Here is a 13,874-nt window from a genome sequence, read left to right as displayed (position 1 = left end):
CGGGACGCTCCCTCGACCCCTGACCACCGCGGCCACCGCCACGCGCGGTTCTGCAGAGCCCGGGGCCTCGGTCCCTCTGCACGGGGGTCGGGGGACCCCCGCGGGGGCCTGGGCACCCACGGGAGAGGACGCAGCAAGCCCTCGTCCCCCAGATGCCGCGGCCTCGGCGAGGGGGTCACACACGGGAACCTCGTGGGGCCTGAGCTCAGCTCCCGGGACCTCCGCCCACCCTCGTGCCATAGAGACGGCCGGCCGGAGGGGCCGCCACAGCTACGGGGCGCCGCCATAGAGACGGCCGGCCGGAGGGGCCGCCACAGCCACGGGGCGCCGCCATAGAGACGGCCGGCCGGAGGGGCCGCCAGCCCGCGCCGGGGCCCCGCCCACCGCCCGCCGGCCCGCGCGGCCGCGCCCGCAAGCGGAAGCCGGAAGCTAGCGCGGGCCCCGCTAGCCCCGCGGCCCTGAACTCGGTGGTCTCGTCTCGGAGGCTGCGCAGGATGGGGGAGAAGATGGCGGAAGAGGAGTGAGTGGGCTTTTCCCGGGGGCGGAGGCCTCGGGGCCGGGCCTGGCGGGGCCGGAGGGCGCCTCGGCCGCCCTTCGCCCTCGGAGGGCGGAGCTCCCGGTGCCTTCGGGCCTGCGGGGGGCGGGGGAGCCGGGCCGGCCCGGGGGCCGCGGGGGCAGCGGCCGGGCTCAGCCCATTGGCGGGTGTGCCTGTCAACGCCGCCGCCGCCGCCTCCAGGAAGCCCCCCCAGCCCCTCCCTAGCCCATCTCCTCCCCCACTGTAAAGATCCGTTCTCGCGGCTCTCGCCACGCAGTGTCATCCATCCGTCCGTCCATCCATCCACCCCTCTGTTCATTCACCCATTCATTCGTTCATTCATTCATTGTCCTGTCCCGTGTTGGCCAGAGGACTCTGAAAAGCCCTGGGCACGAGGTGGAGGAGGGAGCTGACGTCCGGCAGCCCTCCGGGCTTGCATCCCGGGGAGGGGACCCGAGGGTCTGAGGGCTCCGAGGGGGCCGGCTTGGGTCACTTAGGGAGCCGGGGGCGCCCGCCCTGGGCACCTTGGAGGAGACCAGAGGGCTGGAGCGCCTCGGAGCGGCAGAAAGGCAGGATTGCCGGCGTAGAAGGCGAGGGGGCTGGGGGTGACCCCTGGGCACCTGGTCACTATAGGGGCTCTGGTCACTATAACAGCTGGTGGCCTCTTACAGAGGCCAGGTCTGTATTTGTCCAATGTCAGAATTCCCAGGACACCCCCTCCTCTCTGCCCCTCCCTTCAGGCTGACAACTTCCCAGACCCCCTCTTGGTCCCTGGGGTCCTTTTTGCATCACACCCTCTGATGCACAGGGGTTGCTCTCGGCTCTGCACTCAGGAATCACTCCTGGCAGTGCTCGGGGGACCCTATGGGATGCTGGGAATCGAACCCTGGTCGGCCGCGTTCAAGACAAACACCCTCCCCGCTGTGCTCTCGCTCCAGCTTCTTTCTGGACCCACTGCTGTGTCCCAGACACCAAACGGGGCCTCCATGGCACACAGCAAAAGAGCTGGCGTAGCTCGCTGCGCTCAGATGGGCTGCCAGGCCTTCTTGGCCTTTGTTCTTTGGGCCACACCTGGCGCTGCTCAGGGCTTACTCCTGGCTCTGCGCTCAGGGCCACGCTCTGGCTGGGCTCAGGGGACCATATGGGGTGGGGTGGGGGGGGATCAAGCCCGGGCAAGGCAAATCCACTTGAACGCTCCCCCGTCCTGCTGGCCAAGTTTGACTTGGCCGCCGGCTGAGAGACTCACCAGGTCAGGTAGCCTGGCGGGACCCCAGTGACTCAGGGACGGAAAGGAAAGTGATCACAGCTGCCTCGGGCGGCTCAGAGTTCATGGGAAGTTGCATGTTCCATCGTGGTGGCAAGCGGTGTGAGTGGCGTCGAGGACCGTGCCAATATCACACCGATTTTTAATCCCAGCGCCACTGGCAGCTGAGTGAAGGGTGCGGCCAGGGGTGGCAGAGGAGACTGGCTCCCTCTGGAAATCTGGGAAAGGTTCTGTTGAGCGGGCTGGGAGTTGGCAGCGGATCTGCCGTTAGGCAAACCCAGGTGACGGACTTCTTCACCTTGTGGAAATCCTCCCTGGGAAATGGTGCAAACTAGAGAAATAAAAGTAAGCAGTACTGGGGCTGGAGCGATAGCACAGCAGGGAGGGCATTTGCCTTGCATGGGGCCGACCCAGGTTCGATTTCCAGCATCCCATAGGGTCCCCCGAGCACCACCAGGAGTAATTCCTGAGTGCAGAGCCAGGAGCCCTGAGCACCACCAGGTGTAGCCCAAGAAACAAAAGTCAATAATTAAAACTTGGAACGGTGCGGGGCCGGAGCGATAGTACAGCAGGTAGGGCGTTTTCCTTGCACGCAACCGACCTGGGTTCGATTCCCAGCATCCCCGGCATCCCATAGGGTGCCCCGAGTATTGCCAGGAGTAATTCCTGAGTGCAGAGCCAGGAGTAACCCCTGTGCACTGCCCAGTGTGACCCAAAAAGCAAAAAAAAAAAAAAAAAAAAGGCAGTACTGTGTCTTGGAACATGAAGAGACCTCGCTGTGTGGCTCTCCTTCCCCATGAATGCCACAAACGTGCAGCCGTTTCTTTCTGCCCGGTTCCCCGTCCTTTCCCCTCAGAGCTGTGCTCTGGGCCCCGGTAGCCTCCTGCTACAGCCACCCTCAATCGGTTTTCCGCCAAGCACTGCTGGCTGGCCGGCTCTTGCTTCCGGAAAACCCTGGCCAGATTTCCTTGCTGGTTTGTGGGCATCGTCGTCGGTCCTCGGGGCCTCTCTCCCTTTGTCTAACCACCCTGCTTTCTTGTGCCCGACAGGTCCCTCAACACGACTCATGACGTTCCCAATGTCACCTTCCACACCACCCTGATTGTCACCACGAAGCTGGTGCTCCCGACCCCGGCCAAGCCCATCCTTCCCGTGCAGACGGGGGAGCAGGCCCAGCAGGAGGAGCAGTCCAGTGGCATGACCATCTTCTTCACCCTCCTCGTCCTAGGTGAATGCTGAGATGCAGGCCTGCTGCCCCTGTGTGTGCATGCACTGCCCAGGAGCTCGAGGCCACGTGGTCAGACCTGTGTGCCTGGGGGACTTCACCCCACATGGTCAGACCTGTGTGCTTTGGGGGCTTCACCCCATGTGGTCAGATCTGTGTGCCCCAGGGCTTCACCCTCAGGGTCAGACCCATGCCCTGCCTGGCCGCACCGCCAGGCCCTCCGTTCACACATCAGCGGGAATCTTTTCTCTGCTACCAGAGCTCTGTGATCTCAACACCTCCCGTGTCATCCCTTAGACATCCCGTGGAAGCATGACTGGAGAGCGTCGGGGCAGGGAGAGCTGGGATTACAGGGTGTCTGTTGCATACGGGAGTCCCGGGATTGGGCCCCAGCGCCACGGGGGCCTCTAAGCACGAGGCAGCGACCCTGGTTGCTGGGGATGGCCCCCCTGACTTATCCAGAAAGAACCTCAAACGTCCTCCAGGGTGGCCGCTCAGGACTATGTGTGTGAGTGGTGGGTGGCAGGAGGTGGGCGTCTGAGTGACCAGGCCAGTGTTTTGTCTCTCTATTATACTTCTGTGTTCCATTGTGTGGGCTGAAGCGATAGCACAGCACAGTGGGTAGGGCGTTTGCCTTGCACACGGCTGACCCAGCCGACCCAGGTTCGATTCCTCCTCCCTCTCGGAGAGCCTGGCAAGCTACCGAGAGTATCTTGCCCACACGGCAGAGCCTGGCAAGCTCCCCGTGGCGTATTCGATATGCCAAACACAGTAACAACAAGTCTCACGATGGAGACGTTACTGAGCCCGCTCGAGCAAATCGATGAACAACGGGAGGACACTGCGACAGTTCCATTGTGTAGAAAAGTTTTTTGCTGCTGAGTGAAGGGTCAGTCACCCCGAGGGGCAGAGAGATGCGCACAGCGGGTCGGGCGCTTGCCTTGCACACAGCAAACCTGGGTTTTATCACCACCACCACAAATGGTCCCTCCCTGTCCTGCCAGGAGTGGTTCTTGAGCACTGAGCCAGGAGTCAACCCTGGTTTAAAAAAAAAAGTTCTTGGTTGCCCTTTTGCTGAGCCCTGGCTCCTGATCCTCCTTGGCCCCTGTCGTCTCCGCAACGCTGGGCTGTGACTTGCACCTCGTCAGTGTCCGGTCTCCAATGCCAGGTGCCAAGTGTCCTTCCTTTAAGAGGAGTCCTCAGATCAGGATCTCCTGAGCTGCCTCTGACGGGCAAGGACCTCGGTGCCAGAGGCAGCAGCAGTTGGCACCGTGTTGACCAGGAAGACAGGAGTCTGATGCCTGGTTGCCCAGCATGTAGATTAAAGGTGATAAAATGCGCATGAAGAATATGCTTGACAGGATTGTAAATCCAGCACCTCGGTAACAGTGGTAGAAATGCTTCCCAGAGCCTGTAGGTAGCCAACAGCCATCTGAGTGGGGACACACACACCTCACCCTCGCACCGTGCAGCTGGAGCACCCCCTTGGGTCAACTTTCCAACCGGGAAATAGCTTTGAATTGGACCCAAGTCCAAACTGTGGTTGAAATGTGAATTTAGCATGTTTGTATTTTCTAGTTTTCTCTGATGCTCCTGCGTCATAATTCTAGTTAGATTCAGTCTCTCTCTCTTTTTTTTTTTCTCTTCAAAAGAGTAAAAAGTACAACTGGATTGAAGGGATCTGATTGTTTCTGGACCACACCCAGCTGTGCTCAGGGCACACTCCCGGCAGGCTCAGGGACTGGGTGGGATGCCTGGGAGCAAACGTGGGCCGGCCGCGTGCAGGGGCAGCACCCTGCCTGCTGTGCTGTTGCTCCGGTCCCAGTTAGAGTGATTTTCTGGTGGCTAGCATGGTTTTGTGCGGAAAAGAATTTATTTTACATTTACATTGAAACAGTCAAAATGTATCATCTGACAGGTTAAAAGACTTGTGTGTGATCACATGTATGTATCATAAGCACTGTAGATCGTTGGTTTCTTACATGTGGGGGTCACTCTTGGGGATATGTGGCCAGTCGGCCACTGCCCAGGGCCCGATGCAGCTTTGCTTGGGCCCTGCGGCTCCAGGGGCTACTAAGGCCACCCCAGCAGCCTGGACACCAAGCCTGAGTCCTTGCCAGTACAAGATAGCCACCCCGGAGCTCCCACGCGATCTCCCCATTCCCTGAACCCCTGGAAATATTTGTCATTTATTTTGTCTTGGGGCCACACTCGGCAGTGCTGGGGGCTTATTCCTGGCTGATGGGTCACTTGTGGAGCTCTGGGGACCAGACGGGATGTCAGGAATTGAGCCCCAATTGGCTACATGCAAGGCAAGTGCCCTCCCCACTGAATTACAGTGCCAGTCCTCTTGAAATTTTTTTCATTTAAATTGTTAACACTCATTCTTTTTGTTTCCTCTTTTTTAGTGAAACACCATGAGGTACAGTAGTAGACTTACAAACTTCCGTGCTTGGGTGTCAGTTATACAATGATCGAGTACCCATCCCTCCACCAGTGCCCATTCTCCACCACCAATGAGCCCAGTAGCCCTCCCACCCCACCCCCCCCATCCCCCACCCCACCCCGCCTCTGTGGCAGGGCATTCCCTTTTGCTCTCTCGTTCCTTTAGTAACACTCACTCATTCTTGCAGAATTATTTGCTGTTTGCTTGTTGGTTTACTGCTGCGGGGGCCTCACGCCTGCTGTGCTTTGACGAGGCAGGACATGTGTGCCAGCTGCCGGGGGCATCTGGGATGCGCAGGATTGAACCCAGGGCCTGACAGTGCTCCTGACGACAGTGCTCAAGGGCTTCTCCTGCCTGGGTCCTTGGAGGTCAGCCCTGACCTTGCTCAGGGGACCCTGCGGGATGGGGATCGAACCCGGGCCTCCTGCCTGCAAAGCGTGTGCTCAGCCCATCAAACCATCCCTCTGGCCCCCCTCATAGTTTCAAAGATACTTACCTGTTCAAAGTTGCACAAACCACAGTCGTACTGTGTTCCTCGTGACTTGAGTGTGCCCGGGTGGTTGGTTATGGGGGAGGCCCACACATGGTGGTGCTTTTACTCCTGGTTCTGTTCTGACGCTCCCTGTCCTGTGCTCCTGACATGTTTGGGCGACCGTGCGGTGCCAGGCAGCCAACCTGCCCACAAAGCTCACTCTCGGCCCTTGGCGTTCCTCCGGCCCTGCCCTGCCCATTCTCCCACCCCGTCAGTCTAGATGTGGTTGCCTTCTCCTGCCCAGGTTACCCCAACAGTCCGGGACCCTCTGTTTCTCTCTTTGTCTTGAGAGTTGCACACAAAGGCATTCTTTCCTTTCCTCGGTTGGGAAATAACCCTCCCCGCATCGCCCCAAGCAACCCGATCAGCCAGTTTACATTGTTCTCGGCTCCTTGTGGTTGGTACTCTTTTTTTTTTTTTCCTTGTGATCGCTTTTTTTTTCATGGGAGAGTGAAAAGAATAGTAAGACTTTCAGGGCAATTTTCAGGGTGTGGAGTGTTGAAGATTAGCTGGTGCAGGAGACCATAAAACAGGTTTCTATGCTGTGCCCTTTAATCTCAGCAAAATCCTGCCCCATGTTAATAAATCTCTGGGCCAGGCAGGGCTGAGCCGCCTGAAAGTGCTTGTTTCTCTCTTTCACGGTCTCACTTCAGACAGGTCAGACATCTGGATTCTAGGCTGCACCTTGCGTTTGGTCTCCCGCCCTTTGCTTAGTTACATTTTTTCTTTTCTTTTTTGAGTCACACCCGGCATTGCACAGGGGTTCCTCCTGGCTCATGCATTCAGGAATTACTCCTGGCAGTGCTCAGGGGACCCTATGGGAGGCTGGGAATCGAACCTGAATCGGCCACGTGCAAGGCAAACTCCCTCCCCGCTGTGCTGTCGCTTCAGCCCTCCCGCCCTCTGCTTCGTGGGGAGAAAAAAAAATCCCCCAGCACCCTTGGGAAATCTTCCTGTGAACAGTGAGAAGGGTCCTGCCGTGAGTCCCACGGGACTCCTGAACCTGCAGCTGCCCCCCGACCCCAGCCCAGCGCACTGGGGGTCAATGGTGACCCCCTGCGGGGAGCACGGCTGCAGGCTGCTCCTCGGCCGGCCTGCCCAGGCTTCCTCTTCCAGCACGCGTGCGCGGTTGTGTTCTCTGTGGGTGTGTGGTTTGGCCGTTGGGTTTTTTCCATGAAACTTTATTTGCCTGCCGTGATGTACCAGGTTGTTCACAGTGCGGCTGTTTCAGGTATCGGGTATCCCAGCACCAGCGCCCCCTCCACTGTGCCCTTCCCTCCCGTGGTGTCCCGGAGCCCGCTCTCATTGACTGACTTTACATCGCTTGTCACAACCTAGATCTCTCGTAACGGCATCGTTAAAGTCACAGCCTGCAGCGTTCCAGAGCTGTGAGGTGCGCGATGGGCCTCTCGTGTCCCAGTTGTCACTCCCGGGGCTTGGTGGCCTTCGACTCCAGCCTCCTGGGTTGTGGCTCTGTGGCTCTCTGATGTTTGGGGGTGTCATGCAGACACATACTGTGGCTGTTCACTTCAGGGGCTTTGGAGCTGGGACAACCTACTGCGGGGCTTGCTTGGCCTCCATGAGACCAGCCCCGAAGTTGGGTGCTTTCTTTTTTTTTTTTTTTTCTTTTTAGGTCACACCTGACGATGCTCAGGGGTTACTCCTGGCTCTGCACTCAGGAATGACTCCTGACAGTGCTGGGGGACCCTATGGGATGCTGGGAATTGAACCCGGGTCAGCCGTGTGCAAGGCAAATGCTATTCCCTATCCCCTGTGCTATCGCTCCAGCCCCAAGCTAGGCGCTTTCTCGGGCCACCAGTGTGGGTGAGAAGAGCCCTGGGCTCCTGGTGCGCCTCTGCCCGCCTCGTGCCCGAGATCCAGTCCCCCTGGGCTAACTCAGTGCTGGATCAGCCCTGCAGTTCTTTTCCCCTCTGTTTTATAGTACCATGCCAAAGGCGGTATATCTCGTCCATTTACTCCTGATTAGACCATCCAAACAATGAAATCAGAGAATAAAATAAAAAAAAAATACTGCTCATTGGCAACTTTCTAATTCATTAAATAAGCCATAGTGAATTGAGGGAAACTAGTTCATAATTTATTCTAGACTTCAGAAACTCCTAACATGGAAAACATTGATTTTCCTCCCCCCCCCAACTTTTTTGAGGGTCAGGGCCACATACTCAGTGGTACACGGAGCCACTCCTGGCCCAGTGCCCAGAGAGCCTGGCAGGGCCTGGGGCCGAGCCTGAGGCTGTGCTCCGGCCCATTATGCTTTTGTTCACTATTTTAGTTGCAACAAATGAAACTGTTACTTTGGCCTCTCGTTGGCCATCAAAAGCGTCCCCTTTCGTTGAGAAGGGGCACCCAAAGTCTAGTTGCTTTGGCTTGGAGAAACTTGAAGCCACTGTGTGTCCAGCCTGGGTGACCTTTATCCCCGCAGGGCCTACTTGGCATCAGTGCCAGTGACTTGCATTCCAGTTACCAGTCAGCATCATTTAAACATAGGCAGTTATGAGCTATTAACTTAAATGGAGTTATTAATAGGGTACATGTGTGCTTTAACAAGTTTTCCATAATGATTACTTCCAGTGTGAAAAACTAGATGTGTGTTGTCTTGTGGCATACCACACAGTAGTTTTTAAATCTCTTCTTGCTGTGTCTATGGGTACTTGGAAAATACCTATACTTGTAGGTATGTACGCGCACACACACACACACACACATATACAAACATACATGTGAAAAATTGTGTATACACATACATATAGGTATTTGCTTTTCTATAAATGTAATCTGCCCCTCTTGGGGGGGTTGGTTTGGGGCCACACCCATTTTGCTCCAGGTTTATTCCTGGCTCTGTGCTCAGGGATCACTTGCGGCCATAGTCAGGGGACCATATGCCAGGGATGGAACCCATGACAAGTGCCTTACCCACTGTACTGTCTCTCCAGCCCCTGTAACTTGCCCTTTTTTTTTTATCTCAGAATATCTGAGACATCGTTTTTTTTAATCTATCTCAAAGAATGGTAAAATAAACATAACAGTATGACCGAGACTTAAATCTGAAAGCTTTGTAACTTTGTAGCTTTGAAAGCTTTCGTTCTCACAGTGATTTAATAAATAAAATTATAAAAAAATGGGGAAAAAATAAAATAAACATAAACATAAAAAATTTACCATTTGAACCGTTTTAAAGTTTACAGTTCCTGGCTGGAGAGGTAGTACAGGAGGGAAGGAACCCTTTACAGCTGCAGTGTCTGCTACCCAAGTTTGAATCCCTGGGACCACGTAGGGTGCCCCGAGCATGACCCGGGCTCAGTCCTGAGCACAGAGCCTGGAGTAGCCCCAGACACCCGCCTCCACAGTGTAGGATTCATTTAGTGTTTTCAGTGTGCAACCATCGTCCCTAGCTGATTCCAGAGCATTCTTACCACTCCAAGATGAAACCAACCCTGGAGGGCCAAAGAGATAACCAGGGGTTAAGGCACTTACTTTGCACGAGGCTGACCTTGGTTCTGATTTGTAACCCGCCCCCCCACACATACACACACAATCGGACACATACATGACATATGGCCCCTGAGCACCACCAAGGGGTCACTCTGAGCATAGAGCCAAGAAGAGTCCCCACACTTAGCCAGTAGTGACCCCTGAAGGCAGAGTGAGCAGTATTCCCCGAACACTGCTGGGTGTTGCCCAGCCCCTGAAGAAGAGGACACCCACTACTTACTAAAAACGGTCACTGCCCAACCCTGCCTCCCAAGTCCCCCAGCCTCAGGTAGGTACGGTTCTGCTTTCGTCTCTAGATGTCGGCCTGTTCTAACGTTCCAGCGGGGGGTGCATTTCAGCAGGCGGGCATGCACCTTGCCATGTGAGGCGTACAGTGGGTCACCGGCTCCGCCACGGACAACCCTGATGTTTCATAGAAATGCAGGTTCCGAACGGTGGCCTTTTCTGTCTTCTTGCCCTTCATTTCACGTTTTCTTTTTGGGTTTTTTGTTGTTGTTTTGTTTTGTTTTTGCTTTTTGGGGTCACACCCGGCGATGCACAGGGGTAACTCCTGGCTCATGCATTCAGGAGTTACTCCTGGTGGTGTTCAGGGGACCCTATGGGATGCTGGGAATCGAACCCGGGTCGGCCACGTGCAAGGCAAACACCCTACCCGCGGTGCTATCTCTCCAGCCCTTTTTCACGTTTTCAAGGTTCATCCATGTGGCTGGTCGCTGTCACGCAGCTACTGGAATCCTGGGAACACGGAGACTGTTTATGGGTCAAAGGCTGATAGCTCAGAGACCCGTATGTGAGGAATTGGCTAGAGAGACCTGCGTGGGTCACAGGCCGATGGGTCGGTGGCCAAGCTTACTGGGGATAACAACAGTTACATAGGGGCAGAGGGAACGCGGTGCCCGCGAAGCGTGAGAGTCAGGGGCAGAGGAAGGTCCGACTTATGGCTCCGTGGGCTCCGCGGGCTTCCTGCAGGTGTGGCACCTTTGTGATCTAAAGCAGAGGCAGAGCTGTCAGCCTTACAGGTACCTTCCGTGCGGCCTTCCCACGGTTCAAGCCCCAGCCACCATAATTGCAAGGTCACCAACCTGTGTTGATCTCTGGTCCCCTGGCGCCTACTCACCCCTATCCAAGGCCAGGCCCGAAGCTTTCCCCGGGGCCCTGCAGCCCAGACGGGCGGGAGGCTCGCCGGGAGGAGCCCCAGCAGCTGTCCCGGTCGCATGGCGATTCTTTCCGTGGCTGAACCCTGGTCCTTTGGGTCCCACTCTCTGTGCGTTCCTCCGCGGCCACCATGTGGGTCACCACCACCTTTTGGCTACTCAGTCGTGGCGCTGTGCACAGATGGTGACTTGTGTGCCCGCAGCCTTGATTTCTCTTGGAGATGCAGCAGGCACAGCGTTGCTGGGTTAAAGCTGTTCTTTGCTTAACTTCCGGGCACCACCAGTGCATCCCCGAGGCCTGTCCCTTCAAACTGTCCCTATCGGTGTGAAGGGCTTTAGTATTTCTGCTCCTGCGGCTGGCCGGCCCTTGTTCGTTATCTTATTTTCCCGTTGTACTGTAATTTGCTTTCATTCATAGTCATGTTACAGGCCACCTGGCCCATCACTCAGGAGGGTTCGCTGGAAATCAGCGCTGCCTTTTCTCACCCAGGATGAGTGTAAACGAGGCTCAAGGGCTCGGGAGATAGCCCAGAGGGAAGGGTCTGGACAGAGACCAGGCATTCTATCCCAGGCATTGTATTTGCGTGTCACTCGGCGGAGCCTGGCAAGCTACTCGTGACGTATTCAATATGCCAAACACAGTAACAACAAGTCTCACGATGGAGACGTTACTGGGCCCGCTCGAGCAAAATCGATGAACAACGGGAGGACCGTGACCGTGACCTCCTTTTGGCATTGGGGATCACACCTGGTGATGCTCAGGAGCTTCTGACTCTGCCTGGCGGGTCTACCTCGAAGGCCTTCAGGAGGCTGTGCTGTGTGTGTGCGTGTGTGTGTGTGTGTGTGTGTGTGTGTGTGTGTTGGGGGGTGGAATGCTCATCCCCCACAGGCCTCGTGTGCTTTCAGCCCTCTGTCCAGACCCTCCCCTCTGGGCTATCTCCCGAGCCCTTGAGCCGCATTTAAACTCATCCCTGGGTGAGAAAAGGCAGCGCTGATTTCCAGGAAACCCTCCTAGGTGATGGGCCAGGTGGCCGCTGTGGAGCCTCGTACGGCCATGCGTTGGGGCAACTACACTCGAGAGGGGGGTCCCCCCAGTGCTGCTTGCTTCCTTCCTTTTTTGGTCACACCCAGCGATGCACAGGGGTTACTCCTGGCTCTGCACTCAGGAATCACTCCTGGCGGTGCTCAGGGGACCCTATGGGCTGCTGGGAATCGAACCGGGATCGGCCGCATGCAAGGGAAACGCCCTCCCCGCTGTGCTATCGCTCCAGCCCCCCCCCCCCACCTTGCTTTCTCACAGTCATCCTTTCGTTGTTTGGCTGTGTTTCCTTCGAGACAGCGCCCTGTGAGGGAAATGAAACCCACGTCCTGTTTTGGGTGTGAAGGCAGCAGGGGAGGAGGGAAACTGGGTGCCCAGGGTGCAGGGCTCAGGGCTGCGACTTTATTCAGCCTCAGACAGGGGGAGAGTGGGTCCCACCAGGTCTAAGTAAGGACTGTCGGGGTTCGCGTTAGGTGAGTGCTCGGGTGCTGCTGGTCTCCAGGGAGCCCCCAGACTCACGGGGGGGAACCCCATCATTGGTTTTTGTTGGTTTGGGTTTAGGGCTCACGCCCGGCAGTGCTCAGAGCTGACTGCTGGCTCTGTGCTCAGGGATACCCTGGCTGTGGGCTCAGGGGACTATGTGGGGTGCCAGGGATCGTACCCACGTTGCGCATATTCAAAGCAGCACCTCACCCACTGTGGTTATCTCTCCGGTTATCTTTCTTTAGTATCTGATGGGGTTTGGGGCGTTTGTTTGGGCTCATGCACAGTGGTGCTCTGGAGTCCTCCCGCCGGGGCTCAGGGAGCTCGGTGCAGGGCCAGGGTCATGCCGTGCCTCCTTGGTGCTCTCTGCCCTGCATCTGGCGTGGTGTGTTTCCAGCACATCAGAGCATTGGTGCAGTCTCACTTCCTGTGTGGGGCGGGGAGTGGCCACGGCGGTCAAGGCACCGCTGCCCACGTTCACCTGGAAGGAATTGACCTCCTCCGTCCCACTCAGAGTCTTTCCTATTCAGGAAGAGTTTTGAAATGTTGAGCACCACTTCTCAGCATCATGGGCGTTTGAGAAAACATTAAATGAACGTGTAAAGCCCGAGAGCCCGGGACGGGGGACTGAAGGGGGTGGGGGTGGGGTTACTATTTGAGGTCCTGTTGACCCTTCCCAAACTGAAAACAATGCCCAAGCGTCTGGGAGCTAGAGAAAGTGCAAGGAAGACTCTGTTCAGGGTAAGTGGGAAAGGTTGGGGGCCCCGAGCAGTAGCACAGCAGGTAGGACACTTGCCTTGCACGTGGCCGGCCCAGATTTGAATCTCGGCATCCCATATGGTCCCTCAAGACCCTCCAGGAGTGACCCCTGAGCTCTGAGCCAGGAGTCAGCCCTGAGCACAGTTGTGTGTGCCCCCCCACCCCGCCCACCAAAAACAACAAAGAAAAGGTCGGGCATACAGATGATGCTTCTGCCCGGTGACCTGAGACGCGCCTGTCGCCTTGATCTCGGAGACTGCCGTGCAAAGCCGGCCTGTATAACGATGATATCTGATTTCCTCCACAGCAATCTGCATCATATTGGTGCATCTCCTGATCCGGTACCGATTACACTTCCTACCCGAGAGCGTGGCTGTGGTTTCTCTTGGTAAGTGCGCTGGCTGGCGCTCCCGCCCTCAGAGCCATCCGTCGCAGTGAACCACCGTGGGGCCCTGGGATGCTGGGGGTGGGGGGGCGTCCCTGTCGCTGGGCTGGGACATGTGCCTGACTGCCTCTGTCCCCGCTGGTCCTCCGGGGAGCCTTGAGTGTGGGTAGGACGGCGGGTTGGCCTCTGCCGAGAGCCTCCAGTGAAGGGAAGAGCCATGGAGTCCGGCAGTGACTCACTCTGACGGCTGCCCGGCACCTCCTGAGACGTCAGAACCTGCGTAGAGAACGTGTGGAGTGAGAACACCACTGCCCTCTTTTTTTTTTTTTCTTTTTGGGTCACACCCAGTGATGCTCAGAAGTTACTTCTGGCTCTGAACCCAGGAATCACGCCTGGCAGCACTTGGGGAACCATATGGGGTGCTGGGGATTGAACCCGGGTTGGCCACGTGCATGGCAAATGCCCTACCCACGATGCTATCCGCTCTGGCCCGCCACTGCCTTCTTGCTGCGCGCTCTTGGGGCATGGCTGGGTGGAGT

General features: G+C 56.8%; 1 protein-coding gene across 1 annotated transcript in view; it reads left to right on the top strand.

The window, feature by feature from the left end:
- Window positions 1-424: 424 nt before the first annotated feature.
- Window positions 425-13,874, top strand: part of SLC9A8 (solute carrier family 9 member A8) — a 261,909-nt gene continuing 248,459 nt past the window's right edge. Inside the window, exons 1-3 of the mRNA XM_056108471.1 lie at window positions 425-520; window positions 2,849-3,027; window positions 13,258-13,338. Coding sequence (XP_055964446.1) covers window positions 495-520; window positions 2,849-3,027; window positions 13,258-13,338 — 286 coding nt within the window. The 5' untranslated portion in view covers window positions 425-494. The remainder of the gene's footprint in view (window positions 521-2,848; window positions 3,028-13,257; window positions 13,339-13,874) is intronic.

The sequence above is a fragment of the Sorex fumeus genome, unplaced genomic scaffold (genome assembly GCF_029834395.1).
Source record: "Sorex fumeus unplaced genomic scaffold, SorFum_2.1 ptg000213l, whole genome shotgun sequence".
Taxonomy (NCBI): Eukaryota; Metazoa; Chordata; class Mammalia; order Eulipotyphla; family Soricidae; genus Sorex; species Sorex fumeus.
Note: the sequence above shows the minus strand (reverse complement) of the source record. Positions and strands in the feature narration are given on the sequence as shown.